The 18,425-nt window shown below is 55.7% G+C and overlaps 1 protein-coding gene across 4 annotated transcripts; it reads right to left on the minus strand.

Annotated features, from left to right (window-relative positions):
- Nucleotides 1-3,129: 3,129 nt before the first annotated feature.
- Nucleotides 3,130-18,416, minus strand: Uckl1 (uridine-cytidine kinase 1 like 1). Of its 4 annotated transcripts, none has more exons than XM_048349774.1 (15): nt 18,248-18,416; nt 8,809-8,999; nt 8,617-8,723; nt 8,319-8,489; nt 8,163-8,234; nt 7,311-7,500; nt 7,136-7,197; nt 5,325-5,344; nt 4,586-4,684; nt 4,420-4,513; nt 4,197-4,259; nt 3,980-4,102; nt 3,761-3,868; nt 3,533-3,689; nt 3,130-3,372 (listed from the first exon to the last, which is right to left on the minus strand). In XM_048349774.1, the coding sequence occupies exons 1-15, from the start codon at nt 18,358-18,360 to the stop codon at nt 3,293-3,295; spliced, it is 1,650 nt and encodes a 549-aa protein (XP_048205731.1). In that variant the 5' UTR covers nt 18,361-18,416; the 3' UTR covers nt 3,130-3,292. The 4 variants fall into 4 exon arrangements, with proteins under 4 accessions (XP_048205731.1, XP_048205732.1, XP_048205733.1 ...); XM_048349775.1 differs by lacking the exon at nt 5,325-5,344 and adding an exon at nt 6,403-6,419 and having other exon boundaries at nt 18,248-18,414; XM_048349776.1 differs by lacking the exon at nt 18,248-18,416 and adding an exon at nt 14,456-14,664.
- Nucleotides 18,417-18,425: the final 9 nt, after the last annotated feature.

Below are 18,425 nucleotides of genomic sequence, written 5' to 3' on the forward strand. Positions count from 1 at the left end.
TCTTGGCCAGTTGGGCAGGGACAGGGGCTCCGGTTCAGGCAAAACAGACCAGGGCCTGTTCACAGAGGGTTTGTCTGCAAGACATTCACCAGAATCGGGCTTCTTGCAGGGCTAAGTGCAAGATTTGGGAAAGGACCCTTGGACTTTCTCAAGCACATACCCACCTCTGGAGGTCTGGGCCACATAGTGGACACAGGTATGGGAAAGCTAGGAGGTGGGAAACAACTGTTCCTCCCTTGAAACATTAAAATCAGTTTTCCTAACACCAGATATGCATCTAAAGGGCAGCCTTTAGCTGCGAGCACTCTACTGTGTGTACTTGGCAAGGGCCAGGCCATGGGCTTCCCTCTAGGAAGGGACTGGTTCAAGGGCCTTACGTTCAGTGGCTTTGGGGCAGTGTGTCACATAGGGTGGGGGAAGGAAGTTTACACTGAAGTTTATAGAAACCTTTTAAAAATTAAAAAGTGCATGGGAGGTAGTTGTCCATGCACTGGTTTAACCCCAGTTGGAGGCCGATCACACTGGGGTGTGGGCTGCTGTCCAAGCCCTGGCTGGCCCTGGTCCCCTTGTGCACCTTCAAGGGCCACGCCAGAGCGCTGTGATGATTCCGCATGGTGACCTCCATCTCTTTTGTCTGAATGTTGACCGAAAATAAAGATAGCTATTGTAAAATAAATGTTTTCACTGCAGATCAGGTGTATGTCTCATACTTAACAATTCCTGCAGAAATCTATTCTTTGTGATTCCTCTTAAGGCCCCCCGGGAGCCAGAACGTCACCTCCCTCCTGACTGGTCCTTTCTGTCAGGAACAGATCCCACTCCTGGCCAGCTGCCCCAGCACACTCTGGGCTTCCCCTGCTCAGGTCGGCTTGTGCCGGAGGTGGGGCTTTAAGTTAGAACCCAAGAAGCTCTTAGCCTGCAGCTGGGTCTGCTGGCATGCAGCCCAGGCCACAACCAGTTCAGCGCTGCCCAGCCTGGACGTCACCTCTGAAGTTGCCATTGCACCCATCCCTTCCCAGAGCCTCATCTTAGTTCTGACTTGGTTTCCAAGCCTCCCCATTCCTGTCCTCCTAACCGAAGTGCAGCCAAAGCCAGAATTCACATGCTCCCCTCCACCTCTGCAGTCTCAGTACCTATAAACTTGCTTTACTGCCACAACCCCTGAACGTGTCCTCATGGAGCCTCAAAATCTGCCAGTCTAAAAGGTCCTCTCTGGCTACCTCACTTCCTACCTGGTGGGGAAAACGATCTAAGCCCATGTTTCATCCAGAACAGTCTTCCCAGGACTCATCTGGCTCAGGAGACCCATCCCTGGCAGTCTTGAGCAGGATCCTTCCCTAGTTCACCCCAGGCCACCCACCTGCAGCATGCATGACCTAGGTGCCCTTACCCTGCCAATGTGGCCAGCATGTGTGCCTTTTAGTACTGGGCCACTCCAAGGCTCCCAGGCACCCCAACCTTCCCATTCTACCACCACTGTGCCATCACCCTGGAACAGCAGTGCTGGGCGGGGGGCGCCTCCCAGGCTGACAAACCTGAGATGGATCCTGCAGACTCACCGTTCTCAAGCTGGACAGTCCTGGAGGCACCACCAGTGTACACTGCTAGGGCCAGGGCAGGTGGGCTTCTCAGACACCCTTACCCTGTCCAGACAAATGAAAGGAGCTCCAGGTCTGCATCAGTTTGCCATGCTGTCAACTGGACTCAGGCCTCTTCAGCCTGGTTCCATGCTCACTGCACTTGGCTTCCCTCAATCCAGGGGGCATGGCACCCTTGGGCCTACCCTGGGCCTGGAGGAGCCCAGGAACCTGGAATGTAGTATAAGGACTACCCCAAAAATAGACCACCAGAGGGACTGGGTGCCTGGAAACCTCTGCTCAGATTTACCCTCAATCCTTGCATCACTTGCTGGACTGAAAGCCCTGGAGCTTGTTCTCAGAAAGGGCTGGGAGCTGGATCCTGACCATTTTCAGGTACCAGCTGGCCCCAGGCTGCCCCCAAATGCATCCCAGTCTTCATGTGGACGGGGATACTGAAGCCAAACCTGCAGACCCCAGCCTTCGGCCTGTGCTCTTTACTAGGCTGCCCCTGGCCTCCAGGAAGAAGAAAAATACTTGGGCCTAGGGACTAAAGCCACTGGGCCCATTCCTTCCAGTGCTGAGCTTTATCATACACACTTGATTGGTGTGTGGTGAGTGTGGCTGACTGCAGGCAGTGTTTTTTGCTTTGTCTTCTGGGAGTCAATCTATCTGGCTGGACTTGGATCCAGAACCTGACCTCTGTTCAGCTTCTAATTAATTTCTCCCATTCCTTTTAGGGCAAACTGGACTGAATGGAATGGCGTTCCCAGGCTTGTAGGAACCTGGGCCCAGGTCCCCATTACAGAGCCTGATAGTGAGTCAGTGGATGGGGTCTTGAAGACATGGGAAAGGGTCCATTCCTCAGGCCTGGAGATGGTCCTGCTTCAGTGATGACACCAGTGCCTGGCCACCCCTTAGAGGAGCCATTCACCTGTGTCTGCCTGACACTGGGCTCATTTCTCTTCCCCTCCTCACAACAAGGTTTTCCATGTCAAGGCCTTTGTGAGGTGAGACTAGAGAGGCACAGGCTAGACCTAGACAGAACTTGGGGGTGCCTGGCTTAGGGTCTCAGCCCCCTTGTCACAGTTGAGATCACAGTACCATGTGTATGTCACCTAAGGCAGGATCCACACAGAGAGACATATGTTGGTAGCAAAAGAAGCCTGCCCTCCCCTCTGAAGTCCAAGAGCAGCAAAGGGCCAGACATGGGAAACTGAACCACGAACATTGTAGAGACTGCCTGCTGGGACACAGAGTCCTGAGTGGCCCAGTCTTGTCCCTGGGTCCAGGTCAGGTGACTAGGGACTCTATCTAGCAGAATCAGGAACTGCTAGTCCCAGTTCTACACTCATCCCCATTTGGCAACGAGCCTTAACTTCTGGGAAGACAAACAGGGACACACAGTCCTATTGGGTAGGAGCCAGGGGCCTGTTGGCCTTCATTCCCTGTGGTGGCCTTATAGCTTAGAGAGTGGGGTAGCCCAACTCCTGCAGCCATGGAGAGACTGTCCAGTCTTAGGTCCTCCTAGGATACCACTCTTAGAGTCCAGTTAACCAGTCACATCTTTATTTTCTAAATCTAGTTTTATAAAATGTATACATCTTTATTGCTTTATAAAACTTTATTGGTAGCATTTTCTTAACCGTCCATTCCGAAGCCACAGGCCAGGAGGCAGGATGAGGTTAGAGGAGATGGGGTGGTCGGCTCGGGTGCTAACCAGTACAAGCTGTCTCCTCCTCGTCACTGCCATCGGGGACTGCATCTGTCCCAAAGTATCGATCACCAAAGTTCCCTGGAGAAAGAGGCAGTCCAGTGTGTGTGTGTGTGTGTGTGTGTGTGTGTGGCAGTCCAGTGTGTGTGTGTGCGTGCGTGCGTGCGTGCGTGTGTGTGTGTCTCTCCTGGGACCACCAGCTCTGTTCCCATGAACCACAAAAAACCCGAGGGGGCCTCACCGATGCCTGGGATGATGCGGAAAAGGTCATTGACCCGCTTGTCCACAGCAGTAGTGATGATTCTCACCCGGGGGAACGCATAGGCCACCGAGTGCACACCCATCTCTGCCATGAGCAGGGACAGCAGGAAGATCTTGTCCTCTGGCACATCGTGGTCCTGTCCAGCGTAAGGACCAGGTAAGCTCCCCTCTACGGGAGCCTACCCGCAGCCCACCCAGGCCCACTCACCAGGAGCACACGTACAGCCATCATGGCTGCCGCGCCCGTGGACACAGTGCAGTCCGTCAGGATCACGTGGTCCTCACTTATATCCTTGGGCAGCCTCAGGTAGTGGAGCTGCAGGTGACCACAGATTCAGACAGGCCTACCTGTCGGGCTCCCAAGGACCCGCAGCCTTTCCCGCGGGGCTGCCCACCCAGGGCCCCCGGAGCCCCCACATCCGGGCACCTCGGGCTCCCCAGTGAGCTGGTTGGTCTGGATGAGGATGGTGCCGATGCGCACATCTTTACACACAGCACGCAGTGCAGGCTCCATGGTCTCCCCGGCACGCAGAATGGACACGCCAGTGATCTGGGAGGAGCGGGAGGCTGAGCAAAGCAGAGGACTCACATTCACCCGTCACTGTCCAACTTCCTGCCACACTGCCACCTGCTTCCCAGCATACCTGCTTCCCTGCATAGCACTTGCCCGCGTAATCCTGCCCCTGCGGGGTCTGCACCACACAGTCCTACACACGGGGAGGGAGTGTTCATGGGCAGGCAAGCAGAGGCCCCAGCCCCCCCACGCACAGAGGCTTCCCCCCCAACCCACCCCACAGAGACCCCCTACTCAGGCCCCAGCCCTGCCGCACTGAGGTCCCCCACCCCCAACCCCCTCCCCCAAGGCACCTGGAAGGGCAGGAAGGAGAGGGCGTGCTCGATGAGCAGCCTCATCAACCTCTTGGAGTAGAAGATGAATTCATCTCGACTGGTCTCCTTGTCCCTGGGGATGAGGTGTGCTTAGCAGAGTGGGGGCCTCGAGAGAATGCCACCCCGCCGCCCCGAAGAGCCTCACCTGATGATGGTGTGCATGCCGCGTACCTGTGGTGTGCTCTTGAGGACACTCAGTGTTCGGGGAAGTGGGTGGCACTGGTGAGCTGAAGCCAGCGCAGCCCTGGGGAATAAACCAGTTGGGGCTGCTCATGAATGGGGCATCTTACCCAGTGCCCCTCTCTTCCCCACAGGATGGCTGCACCCCTCTGTGGGGGACAGTTGTGGGGGCAGCAGGTTGTGCAGGGTGAGAGATGGCTGCCTGGCTATGGCTGACCTCCATGGAAAGGCCCCTTCTTAACTGCCAGGCAAAGGGGAGACCGCTAGCTAGCACAGCTGCCGGCTGCTGCCCCAGGAAAGGAGCTGGGGCTGGAGGTGCCCCTCCGAGGCCAGATGAGAGAGGAAGGGGACACACAGTGGGGATGGGCAAGGTATTTCCAGCCCATCCTGGGTGCAACAACTGGCTGTGGGGTCGAGCCCTGCTTAGGCCTATCCTCCAGATAATGCATAGTCTCTACCTGGAGAGCTGGCAAAGCTGGCTCAGCACCAATGCAGCTGCCCCACCCACAGCCCCAGCTTGGCATGGGGACAGGGGAGGCCACTGAGGGGCAGTAAGAGGGGTCGTGGGGGAGGGAGGAAGGGGCAGCGGAAGAGTGAGCAGGGGTGGGGAGGGCAGTGAGAGGAAAAGGGAGGAGGCGGCAGGAGCAGTGCAGGATGGTGGGGGTGGCACACAGCGCGGCACAACCAGAGCGCGCTCTGCTCACATATCCCAACGCAGCTTCCTCTGCTCGCCAGGTGAAGAGCGTGTTCAGGGAGGGAACAAGGCAGGAAACGGGTTTACAAAGAGGAAAAGAACAAAGAGAAGACCACTTAGTTGGGGCAGCAGCAGAGTTCCTGCAGAAGCAGGAGCCCAGGGCAACAGCCTTGGCACCCACAGAGCCTTGGCACCCTGTGGTGTGGTATGACACCCTAGTCACCCCCAGGTGGTAACCCCTCCTTCCTACCACCAACATCCCGGGGCTGGCGCGGCTGGCCACTTCTTTGGCTGACCCGAGCACAGAAAGTGGAGCTGGCTACATCTGGAAACTCTTTTCTCAGGAGGCCCTGATACAAGACCTGCAGTGCCCTGGTCTTAGGGAGGCCCAATGGACAGTCATGTAGGAACAGAGGCAGTGGGGTTCAAGATGGCCCTGGAGGCATTTTCAGAGCACCCAAGACTGTGGGGGCACCCACAGGTGGCCCAGCTTGGGAGCAGGGTGGGTCCACGATGCTGACCACACATACCCCCAACCCCGCCTATGGGCTCTGATAGTACAATGTGACACAGCCCAGCCCAGTCCAACCTCCAGCCAAAAGTGCCAATGTTGCTTTTCCTGCTGAGTTGTTCTGCAGCTAAGGATAAAGCTGGAACACAGTAGGGCCAGCTGGGCAGGGAAGGAAGAGCAAGGCCAAGCCTTGCCCACCACACCAGGAGGTACAGCCATCCTAGAGGCGGACCCAGGCCCTGCCACCCCTGCCTTGTAGGCTTGGCAGAGTTGGGTCATGAGGACAGCTGTGCTTTCTGGGGCTGGACCCGATGGACAGTCCACATTGAAACGGAGCCTCCACCAAAGTCTGGCCAGCTCAGGGACTGCGTGACCCTGGATAAATTTACTTAACCTCTCTGTGCCTCAGTGTCCTTATCTGCCAGCAAAGGGAAGCAGAGGTAGGACTGGGGCTACTCGAGACCTCTGTCTGGGGACCGGCAGGCTGTCTGCCCCTTGGCTGGGTGACAGCCAGCCTGAAGCTCCGTGAGGATGGTAGAAATGCCTCCATCTGTGCAGACCGCTGCAGAAGTCTTACCTGACGCTGAGTTCACGCTGTGGCGGCAACACGGGGAGACACAAGCGAACGGGTGACGCATCAGTGACCAGGGCAGTGGCCAGGCCACCCCCACCCACTGAGGAATGGACACACTGCAGCCCCATGGGGAAAAGGCTGGGGGGGGGGGCTGCCACTAGTGGGACGGGGAGTTTCTAGGGGCCTTCTTTAATATGGAGTCACCTCAGTTGGAACCTGTGGTTCTAGTCTGGGAAGAGCCAAAACCTCTAGCTACGTTCTGCAGACCCCAGGCCTCTAGCACTCTATTAGGTCTGCAACAGACTCTAAGACCCAGCCACAGAATGCCTGCTGTGGAACCTCTAGTGGGACACCATGGCTGCCAGCCCCTGGCTGGATATGGGACTTAGTGCTGAGAGGACAATCATAGGCCAGTGGGATAGTAGTCATCCCTGTTACTCCCAAAGGGATGGGTGGGCAGGAGCACACCCTTCCATGCAAAGCCCAGCCTCTAGCTGGGTGGCTGAGCCATCCTTCAGCTAGGGCCAAGCACCTGGGGCCCCACCCATCACAACAGGCTGGAAACTGGGTCCACAGGCTGACAGAGCAGGCCAAGGACATTGAAAGTCTGGCCCTGCAGGGGAGAATGAACACACGGGGAGGGGGAGGGGGTAGGAGGGAGGGGTCAGCAAGCTGCTGGAGGGGAAGGGAAAGCTGCAGAATGGTGGGGACTCCAGGCACTGCCTTGCTGGCTCACCTCCTCCAGCTGGCTGTGCACATGCTGCACAATCAAGTCAATGGCCACGGTATTCCCACTCCCTGAAGTGGGACAGAGAGTAGGGAGACTCAGAGGCTGAGTTGTCCACCCCCCTCCCTCCCCCCCCACCGTCCCTCACCACCAGGGAAGGGGCCTGGTAGCCCAGCAGGCTTACCTCTGGGCACCACAATGTCTGCCAGACGCATGGTGGGCTGGATGTACTGGTCAAAGGCAGGCTTGACAAACTTGTTGTACTGCTTGATGACGCCTTCGATGTCCCGGCCTCGCTCACTAATGTCCCGGCGTAGGCGCCGCACCAGACGGATGTCAGAGTCAGTGTCCACAAAGATCTTCATGTCCAGGAGCTAGACCAGAACAGGGAGCAGGGCTGAGGCCTATGCATGCAGGGTTGTCACGTGACAGAGGAGCCTGGCCCAGGGTCGGCTGCTGTGGTGAGTCCTCCGGGAGGAAGGGCCAGAAGCATGGGGTGGTGTGTGTGAGCACGGGAGGTGCCGTGGGCCAGGGGCAGGGGCAGGAGGAGTCAGACGGGAGCGGCCAGGCAGTATGGTATTCCTGTGACTTCAGGAATGTAGCTCTCAAACACAGGGGGGAGGGGCTCCACTCAGGTGGAGATGCAATAGTAGTCCCTGAAAGAACCACGTGTAGGGGTGGAGGCTGTTGTGTGCATGGGGGGGAGGCACATACTTCACGCTGCACTGGAGGTGCAGGATGATCTGCAGTAATATCCCACAAGCTCACTGGCCTCAGGTCTTCACTTGTCCCTCAGCAAGGAACAAGAAGAACAAGAGTACAACAGGTACAAACAGGCTCCAGAAGATGGAAGAAGGAACTACTGTCCCCAGCAGCCATACCCCATCTGCTGGTGGACTACACTGCATGCCCAAGGCACTGGTGTGGGACACTTGGAGGTTCCTGGGATGCAGCATGGAGGCCTTGGGGTGGGACAGTGGGGAACCGTGTCTGGGTATGGGGATGCCTGTGGCTTGTACTTCCAGCAAGCTCTCACCTCCAGCAGCGTCTTGTCAGCAAAGGCCATGATACCCTCAAATATAATGACATTTGCACCATACAGCGTTTTCTGCAAAGGAAGCTAGAGAGCGTCAATGCCTAGCTCATGCCTCTGCTTACTGCTCCTTCTGCAGCCCCCAGCCCCCCAGCCTACCCAATCCTTTTTCCGGCTGTGAGTGGTGAAGTCATAGATGGGCACTTGGACACTCCTGCCCTGCTTCAGCTTCTTGAGAGTGGAAATGATGAGGTCAAAGTCAAAGGCATCAGGGTGATCAAAATTGAAGTTGTTGCGAGCAGCCTGCTCCTGCTGCTGCTGCGTTAGGACCTAGGGGCAGTGGGGCTGTAGGCAGGCTATGCTCCTCCACGGCCCGCAGATCATACAGGGCCCGGGGACTGCAGGGCTGTGGAGATCAAAGGGAGAAGAGGCACTCCGGGGGACGGAGGAGTCTCACCTTGTAGAAGGAGTCCATGGACAGCAGGACCACCCAGGGCACGTCCAGGGCCTCAATGATCATCCTGGCCACAGTGGTCTTCCCAGAAGCACTGCCACCCCCCAGACCTGTTGGGGGTGTGTGAGCAGAGACCCTGTGGTTAGGAGCAGCTAGGCTGGCCAAACAGATCGGCTCTGCCCACACTGCTCTCACCAATGGCAAAGGCCTCCTTAGACTGTGTGCCATGCTCATTGTACCAGGGTGGCCGTCCAGCCGTGTAGATAGTGCGTTTGCTTGTACGAAGCAGGGGTGGCTCAGACTTGCACTGACTGGTGGTGCGCTTCCGAGGTGAGCGCCCAGTACCAACAGGTGGGAGGAGTCTGTCCAAGGACCCTGTGTTGCCACTGCAAAAAGGGACGCACTTAGCATCAACCTATGGCTGCTGACTTCCCTGACAGCTGAATCATACTCAAGGAGGGCAGGCACAAGGATGGCCAAGGTGGGTGGGCTCAATTAGAAGCATTAAGACATCTGCCTAAACTACCAGAAAACCAAAGTGGCGCTGTGGCTCAAAGTCGTAGAACACTAGCCTTGAGCTGAAGAGCTTAGGGGCAGTGCCCAGGCCCAGAGTTCAAGACCCATGACTAACACCCCCCTCCCCCCCCCAAAAAAAAAACCAAAACCTGCTTGTTGCCAGTCTATATGGCTGGGTGGGTGTGGGACACAGCAAGCCTTGGATCATCTGTCCACAGCAAGGACAAAAGAACAGCAAGCAGACGAGAGGAAACAAGGAAGCAACCATCCCAACATCAACTCCTCTATGTAGACTGGGCAGGCCCTCATACCCAGAGGACAAGGTACGCACTCAGGGACAAAAGATCCCATTGAGGACTGTATTCTTTCTCCTCCTCAACTTAGGGGACTCTCTAGGCAGCCTAGTGACTGTCACCCAGTGGGCCAAACACCTCAAGAGATGGAGAGTAGTGCCCAGGACAGATGCCAGTGACAGAAAGGCCACGTGCAAAGCAGTGTCTTAACCTGTTTTCTCCAGTTGTCAGAGAGCAGGATAGACCGGCTGGGAGGCCCCCACGATACACACATTCAGCAACCTGAAAATGCCTCAGTCTGGACTGCTTGGGAAGCTGACCCTGCGAGCTGCTATAGAGAAGGGAAAAGTACCACTGAGGCCACAAGAGAGAAATGTAACTTGAGGGAGGCACAGAATTGCACCCTTATCTACCTATACCCCATCAGGCCCCCGCTGCCCTCACACAGGTGTGCCATTTGTGGCCACAGCCTCAAAACCTAGAGGGGAGCTGCTAAGGAGGCTTCGTGGCCTGCCTGACACCTTCTCAGTCTGAGGGTATGTCTGGTGTACCGCTGCCGAAGGGACAAGACACAAGTTGTGTCCCTGTGGCCCCCTGCCTTAGAGGGAGACTGGCCTAGTCACATGGCCCCAGCATCATCTTTCAGAGTGCCCAAGAGGCTTTCAGATCTGTGGTGTGGCCAGACAAGTCATGGCTCACCCATGTGGACCACGGATAATTGTGCAGGATGGAGCCCCGGTAGACAGAAGGGCTATCTATAAAAATGGCTGGTGGTACAGGACCAGTTCTACAGGGATCCCCCTAGCAGCAGCACTGCCATCTGCAAGGTCTGGAGCCCCATGAGTGATGGAATACTGCACAAAACATCAGGTAAACCTGAGATGAATGAGGTAGACCTGCAGGTATGGGTAGGACGAGGTATCCCTGGAGCTAGTTTTGTGAGAAAAGCAAATTATGAGATGTGCTTCCATTTATGTAAACAGCAGCAGATGAAGAATGCTCACCCAGGGCTGAAGATGAGGCTCACTGTTAAAAGACTTGGGTTTGATTCCCAGCACTGAGAGGAAAGATATTTGACTGAATGTCCATGTCAGCCCCTATGAACAAGTTGTGCACACATGGAAAAGCTGGGAGAAGACATCTCTGGGCACCAAAATTTGGGACAGTGACTTCTGCCACAATCCCTTTGGTATCAAAACCCAAACCAGAAGCTAGGCATGACAGCAAACACCTGTAATTCTGGCATTCAAGGGGTTGAAGCAGGAGATCATGAGTTCGAGACCTGCCTGGACCACAGAGTAAATTTAAGGTAAACCTATTATATGGGGCAGGGAATGTGGCCTAGTGGTAGAGTGCTTGCCTTGTTACATGAAGCCCTGGGTTCAATTCCTCAGCACCATATATATAGAAAAAGCCAGAAGTGGCCACTGTGGCTCAAGGGGTAGAGTGCTAGCCTTGAGCAGAAAGAAGCCAGGGACAGTGCTCAGGTCCTGAGTTCAAGGCCCAGGACTGGCAAAAAAAAAAAAAAAAGATAAGGTCCTGTCTGAAAACAAAACAAAATGCAAACCCCACAAACCTGGGTCTATCTGGGAAGCTCATTCTGCCATCATCCTGCCGGCTCCATGCCCCCAAGCAGGTGCTTCCCTGGCAGACTGCATGCCTCCAGGGGCTGCCTTATGGTAGGCCACAGCAGGGGGTGCTTTTTATTTTATTTTATTTTATTTTTGCCAGTCCTGGGCCTTGGACTCCGGGCCTGAGCACTGTCCCTGGCTTCTTCCCGCTCAAGGCTAGCACTCTGCCACCTGAGCCACGGCGCCCCTTCTGGCCGTTTTCTATATATGTGGTGCTGGGGAATCGAACCGAGAGCTTCATGTGTAGGAGGCAAGCACTCTTGCCACTAGGCCATATTCCCAGCCCAATTGGGGGGGGGGGGGTGCTTTTTTGATAGCACTGGTATTTGAACTGAGGAGCCTTGCACTTAAGCCATATCTTCTTTTGTTATTTATTTATTTATTTATTTATTTATTTTCTGGTGCTAGTACACAGGGCCTAGGGGATATCCCTCAGTTTGTTTTGAGTTGTCTTTGTTTTTTGTGCTAGTCCTGAGCTTTTTTTGTTCAAGGCTAGTGCTCTACCACTTGAGCCACAGCTCCTCTTATGATTTTTTGGTGGTTAACTGGTAAAAGCCATACAAACTTTCCTGCCCCGGCTGAACTGCCATCTTCAGATGTCAGTCTCCTGAGTAGTTAGGGTTATAGACACGGCTCCCAGTGCCTGGCCTTCTATGGTTTTTCCCCCTGGGCCAGGAAGTGTTTATGCTTCCTGTTATAGTTGGGATGACAGGCACACTCATCAGGCTTTTCTGATGAGATGGGACTTCTCAAACACTTTTTTTTTAAACTAGGGTGGCCTAGAGTGGTGCTCCTGGGACAAGCTTCTTTTGGTTTCTAGAATAGCTTAATCACCTCCAGCTTGGGAACATTTATGTTTTCAGGTACTACCAGAGCTCAACAGGGACCCAAACCAGGAAGCCTGCCAGGTGCTGGTGGTTTATACCTGAGATCTGAGGACTGAGTTTCAAACCTGGGCAAAAAAGTCTGTGAGACTCTTTATTTCCAATAAGCTACTCAGAAAAAGCTGGAAGTGGTAGAGTGTTAGCCTCGAGCACAAAGAGGCTCAAGGAAAATGCCCCGGCCCTGAGTTCAAGGCCCAGGACTGGAAACAAAAAACACAAAACAAAAACAAAGTAGAAGCCTAGCTTGTGACAAGTCAAACTGGCAGCACTCAGACACACACATGGTCACAGCTCTCAAGAGCAGGTAAACGACCCATGTGCGTCTGATGCACAACACATGGGAACTTGTCCTCGGAGAAAAGAAGGCAGGCCCACCTGTTTCTACATCAACCATCAGGAGAGCTTGGGGAGTGAGCAGAGGGAATAATTAGCCAGTCCGCTGCACTCAGCCTCATTTCTATGGCTCCAGAGCTGAGTACTGCTGTTGGCACTGAGGCTGAGAGCAAGACAGTCAGGTACGAAGATGGCTAAGTGGGGGTCCTGCACTAAGATGGGAGCAAGTTCCCACAACATGGCTATTGGACTAAGGGGCTCCCTGCTTAGGCCTGCCTAGATGTCCCAAGAGACCTGGACAGAGGGCACATGACTGCTTACCTGGGTACACGAATCTACCAGCAGTAAACAAATGGGTTTGTGAGACACCTCTAGGGCTGCTGCTCCCAGTGGGTGACAGCTCAGGAGAGTGGGTAGAGTCTGTGGGGCCCCACACTAGGAGATGCCTTGGTTTATAACAACAGCAAGATACTGGCAGAACCAGCAGTTCTTGAGGCTGCCATAGGCAGAGCACAGACAAGCCATTTGCTTCCTCTTGTGCCTCCTTCAGGATCCCACCAGGCTCTGCCTGGAATCTCAGGGACAAAACTCCCTTCCTGACCGAAGGCTGTCCTGATATCCCCTGGAGTCCCAATGGTAAACTTGCTCAGGGAAAAGCCAAGAGCAGCGGCAGACAGACACTGGATGGGGGGGGTCCACAACTGTCCCTAGTTCCCTTGGGCTTTACTATACAGGGCTCTCTGGGGGCCTTTAAGTCCCCCATGACCACCACCATGGAGTGTGTGTGTGTGTGTGTTGGTCCTGGGGCTTGAACTCAGGGCCTGGGTACTGTCCCTGAGCTTTTTGCTCAAGGCTAGTGCTCTACCACTTGAGTCATAGCTCCATTCTGGCCCTTTTTTTTTTTATGGTGCTTAGAGATAAGAGTCCCACAGAAAGCCAGGTGTTGGTGGCTCACATCTGTAATCCTAGCTATTCAGGAGGCTGAGATCTGAGGATCACAGTTCAATGCCAGGCTGGGAAGGAAAGTCCTTGAGATTCTTATCTCCAATTAACCACCAGAAAACCAGAAGTAGAACTGTGGCTCAAAGAACTAGAGCACTAGCCTTAAACAGGAAAGCAAAGGGACAGTGCCCCCAGGCCCTGAATTCAAGTTCCACAACTGACCAAAAAGTCTCACAGACTTTCCTGCCTTAGCTGGCTTTAAACTGAAATCTTTAGATCTCGGCCTCCTGAGGAGCTAGGATGACAGGTGTGAGCCACTACAGTGCCTAGCCACAGATTTCTTTCTTTCTTTCTCTCTTTCTTTTTTTCTTTCGTTCTTTCTTTCTCTCTCTCTCTTTCTTCTTCCTCTTTTTTTTTTTAACTAGTCCTGGGGCTTGAACTCAGGGCCTGAGCACTGTCCCTGAGCTTTTTTTTGCTCAAGGCCAGCACTCTGCCACTTGAGCCACTTCCAGCCTTTTCTCTTTATGTGGCGCTGAGGAATCAAATCCATGGCTTCACACATGCTAGTCAAGCACTCTACCACTAATTCACATTCCCAGCTTAGTCACAGATTTCTTTCGAGGCTATTTCTGCTGCTTAACCTAGTGCAAACCCTTTTGTTCAAAAGGGTGCTCAGGTACAAGAAGACCAGGGAAGGCTTTCCCAGAACACTACCATATCTCCCTTGCAATGGGGCCTAAGACACCAGGCTGGTTCTGTCTGCACCAATCCCAGCTCCACTGCCTTTCCCCAAATTAGTCTTTGCCTTTTGAAGCCAGGGACAAAGCCCCACCTGATTTCTAAACAAAAGTACTCCTGAATGGAGAGTTATACAAAAGATCTTACATCTTTTTTCTTTTACTTTTAGGTATCTAAGCACTTTCCTCTGCATGTTTACTAGGACTGTACCCTACCAAAACTTTCAACCAAAGGATCTTATTTCTACAGATGAACAAGAGTGCTTCTGTCCAGAAAAGAATCTCAGTGAAAGGATTGAATCACAACAGATATAAGAAACACTTAATCACCCACAGCCCCAAGCTAAGCCACACCCGCAGCCCAAGCTCTGCTCAACTCTCAAGAGGGCCTGCCAGCCTGTTTGTTTCCTGATATCCATAGACACCCATCATGCGCACAGGTCCGGCGTGGTCAGCTCGCTGTGGAAGTGGGCTCTTCTCATCAGCAGGACTCTGATGCAACTCACCTGCCTTCTGTTCCAAGGGTCCAGCACCCCGAGATCCTGATGCCAGGGTAAGCTGGGGGGCTGCTCATGGCCGAGGGTGCAGGTGGGCCCAGAGGTCCCAGAGGTAGGTATTCCTGGACAGTAGTGGGACCCCAGGTATGTGAAGCCTAGGTGTTGGCAGTTAGGGTCACAGCCACCCCCAAGGACCGCTCAGGAGCTCTGGCCCACTGAGCCGGCCCTCCAAGGAGACCCGGCTACAGGCAGCACAGCAAGTACTACACTGCCCCCCTCCCCGTCCCCCCGCCAGCAGAGGCGGCCTCCCTGTGCAAGGAGTGGGCACAACAGCTGGGAGGCCCCAGAAGTTCAAGTGCACCAAGGGAACACACTCACTGTTGGCCTCAGAGGCCAAGACCACAGGCCTAAGAGGATCACTCAGCTGAAGCTTGTACACCAGATATTAATAGCACCAACTCTGTGGCCTGTACAATCCCCCAGCCAGCCAGCCGTCAGTGTGAGCTACCCTCCTGTGTGTGGAGGCTGGCATGCTCCAGCACTACTCCTTGAACTCCCAGAAAAAAGCACAGTCCGTCCTTGCCCCACCACAAACACAGGACAGGGACATCTGAGGACCCTGGTGGGCGGATGCTCAGTCAGTACTGCACCTGGGAATCCCACCCTGGGCCCCAGGGATCCTCCGACAGGCATAAACAAATCTGAAACTCTACCCTCCCCACATCCCAGAATAACTTCCCCACCCCCACCTCAAAGTCCTGAGGAGGTCCTTTGCCCACTTAAGTACTTAGCGGTCAGCAGGGGACACAGCCACCTCCCACTCCACAGCCCCCGCCACCCTCCAGCGAGCAGGAACAGCTGAAATCCTTTTACTGACTTATGGGATTTGCCTAGAAGGTTCTGTGGGCCCCAGACCTTCTTCCAGAGCAGCGGACAGTGTGTGCCAGTCTCAATCCTGGGAGAGGTCTCCCTGCCAGCTGGCTTCCAGCACTGAGACAGGGCTGGCCCCGGGCTCAGGGAAAAAGGATTCCACATCTCGAACACCTGAAAGGGGCCACTCCTGAGAGCTGCCCTGGGGACATCGTCCCCTGGCTACAGGTGACTGGCTGCGTCTGCTTCCCCTCCAGAGGCTCCTGAGCCAGGCAGGCCTAGCCACATAGGTCCTCAAAAGCTTCTCCCATTTGACCCCACTCTCAAGGACTGGCTGTCTTCACTGTCCTGGCAGGACTTGGCCCACACTCAGGGAAGTTAAGTTGTCCTGGGCAGGGGTGCCGAGCTGGAGCTCCTGGAAGTCAGTTTCCTGACTTGGCAGCTTACTGCTTGAGAAGCAGTGGGGACTCAGGCTGGTCAGCCTGTCATGTTCATTCCTTACTTCAGCTGGCTGGACCTATGGGTAGAAACCAAGATTCTTGGGAAGCCACTTCACCAGCCCTGAAAAGAGAGGCCTGAGTCCAAGTGTGCAGCCCCACCCACAACCTGCTAGTCCACTCCCCCACAGAACCCTGTGCCTCCAGCTGACCAGTCCCTACTTCCAGAACCAGCTTCTACCCCAATTATACATCATTCCACTGGAGTTTCCTCTCATTTCAAGCGTTTAAGACTGAGGCAGGTGAAGGCTGTCTAGTCATCTCAGCTACATGCTTTACTCTTTACTCTCCGCTGGCCAGTCCTGTCATGCAATGTTCAGGGGGGCTCAGACCCCTCCACTGCCACCCATACCATCTTGCCACTGCTAGCTTATTAGGTACACTACAGATAGGTTGTACAGATAGGTTGGGGACAAGATTCAAGCAGTATGTCATTTGCACAAAGACAAGTTCAAACACAGCATCCCACCAAAAACTGGGAGAATTATAGCAGATGCCTCATAGGTAACAAAGGGGTCACAAGTGAATCAAATGTCCACCATGGAAACCGTGGAGGGGAAAGCTCACAACCCGGACTGACTGCAGGTGGACAAAGAAAGGTCTCCTGCCCCCTTTCCCCCCAGACTCGACTTTGTCTCGTTTTTTTTTTTTTTTTTCTTTTGGCCAGTCCTGGGGCTTGAACTCAGAGCCTGAGCACTGTCTCTGGCTTCTTTTTGCTCAAGTCTAGCTCTCTGCCACTTGAGCCACAGCGCCACTTCTGGCCATTTTCTATATATGTGGTGCTGGGGAATCGAACCCAGGGCTTCATGTATACGAGGCAAGCACTCTTGCCACTAGGCCATATCCCCAGCCCTCTGTCTCGTTCTTTTGGAGCTGTTGTCACCTGGATTTTCCCCCAAGCCCTCACAAAGCAGAAGGTCCTTGGAGAGGGCATGAGAGAAACACAGGCGCTACCCTTTAAGTTCTCATACTAATTCAAAGGCTGAGTCTTTGGGACAGATTGCACGGGTAGGAGTTGGGGACTAGTGGCTTGCTAAAAACAGTGTGGCATTGGTTGGGCACAGCCTCACTCCACTTCGCACTTCCACAGCCCTGTCTCCATCTTGCCTGCAGCCACACCTTTGTGCTGGCCAGCACCAGGACGGTGCCTCAAGGGCACTCAGACTCCAGGACAGGTGCAGGGACAGCAGGCAGTAGCTTGAGAAGCAGCGCCAGCTTCCTGCGGCGTCCCCGGCCGGCCAGGGCGGGGGTGGGGGGGTGGGGTGGGAGGGGGGTGGGGGGGGGGGAGGAGGCAGTGTTTGCCTCTCAGCATGACGGCCCCGCCCAACGGCGGTGTTTCCTCCCGAGCCTTCCAGGCCAAGTCTAGATCTGGAGACCCAAGCCTTGCAGGCTCCAGGCCACTGCCCACCAGGAACTGCCTTTGGCAAAAGCCTTCGGGTGCCTGGCGCTCTAGGCCCCAAGTCCACGGGCTGGAAGAGGCTCTCAGGGCCCACGCCCGCGCTAGAGCCGGAAGAGCAGCGGGAAGAGCAGCACCGCGCAGCTGCTAGCGTGGCCGCCGCCCCAGACCACGCCCCTAGAAGCCACGCCCCCGGGAGGCCACGCCCGGGAGGCCAGCTGCCCAGGGAGGCCCAGCCGGTGGCCGCAGATGCCCTGCTTCCGAAAGCCTTTTTCTCCCCCAGTCCTGGGGCTTGGACGCAGGGCCTGAGCACTGTCCCTGGCTTCTTTTTGCTCAAGGCCAGCACTCTGTCACTTGAACCACAGCACCACTTCTGGCCATTTTCCATATATGTGGTGCTGAGGAATCGAACCCAGGGCTTCATGTTTACGAGGCCAGCACTCTTGCCACTAGGCCATATCCCCAGCCCCGCGCCACCCGCCCCCCCCGGCCTTTGAGCCCCCCAAACTTGCGGGACAGTTGGAAGGCACTGCATTATCTCACCCCTAGAACCAAACCTCTGGCCATAGATGGGCAGGGGTAGAATGGACCCCGAGTTCAAATCTGACTAGTTCGGAAGGTAGGCCGGGCACACAGCCGGCCCGGCTGTCCAGGATCAAGGCCCACCCACTCGGGATGGTGACCCAGGCGTCCCCACTCCACACAAGCCGTGTCCCTCGTCTGGTCCCTCGGACCCACTAGGCTGCCGGTCGGCCCTCCCGCCTCCCATGGAGAGGAGGTACTGACAGACGGCCGGGGGTCGAGGGGGCCGGGTGGGGGGCCGCGGAGGGTCCCGGGGTGTGGGGGCAGGGCACAACGAACGCAGAGCCCACGCCACAGGCCCAGGCCGAGCAGGCAGGGCCGCTCCGGACCGCGCCGGCTCCGGGCAGGGGTTGCAGTCGCAGCCGAGCCGAGCCGCGTGGCGACTCCTCCCGCTCCCGCCGCTGACCGGAGGCGCGCGCGCCCCCCCACCCCGCCCCCGCCCGGGCCCGCGCCTACCGGTCCTCGCACGCGGTCTCGCTCTGCTCCGCCGGCCCACCCGGAGAGTCCTGAGCCGTGGGGGGCGGTGGGGGCGAGGGGGCGGCGTCCGCGGAGGCCGGCGACGCAGCCATGGCGTCCCGAGACCCGGTGGTGGCCGGGGAGACGCGCCGAGAGCCAGGGGCGCTAGCGGACTACA

Source organism: Perognathus longimembris, chromosome 6 (genome assembly GCF_023159225.1).
Source record: "Perognathus longimembris pacificus isolate PPM17 chromosome 6, ASM2315922v1, whole genome shotgun sequence".
Taxonomy (NCBI): domain Eukaryota; kingdom Metazoa; phylum Chordata; class Mammalia; order Rodentia; family Heteromyidae; genus Perognathus; species Perognathus longimembris.

What these genes read in the sequence shown, in the direction of transcription:
- Uckl1 (XM_048349774.1), bottom strand. Translation starts at nt 18,360, where the DNA reads ATGGCTGCGTCGCCGGCCTCCGCGGACGCCGCCCCCTCGCCCCCACCG. An exon ending in AGGAAGCTGCGTTGGGATAT is followed by an intron (nt 4,685 to 5,324) that starts GTGAGCAGAGCG and finishes TTTATTCCCCAG; the next exon opens with GGCTGCGCTGGCTTCAGCTC. An exon ending in AGTGCTATGCAGGGAAGCAG is followed by an intron (nt 4,103 to 4,196) that starts GTATGCTGGGAA and finishes CGCTCCTCCCAG; the next exon opens with ATCACTGGCGTGTCCATTCT.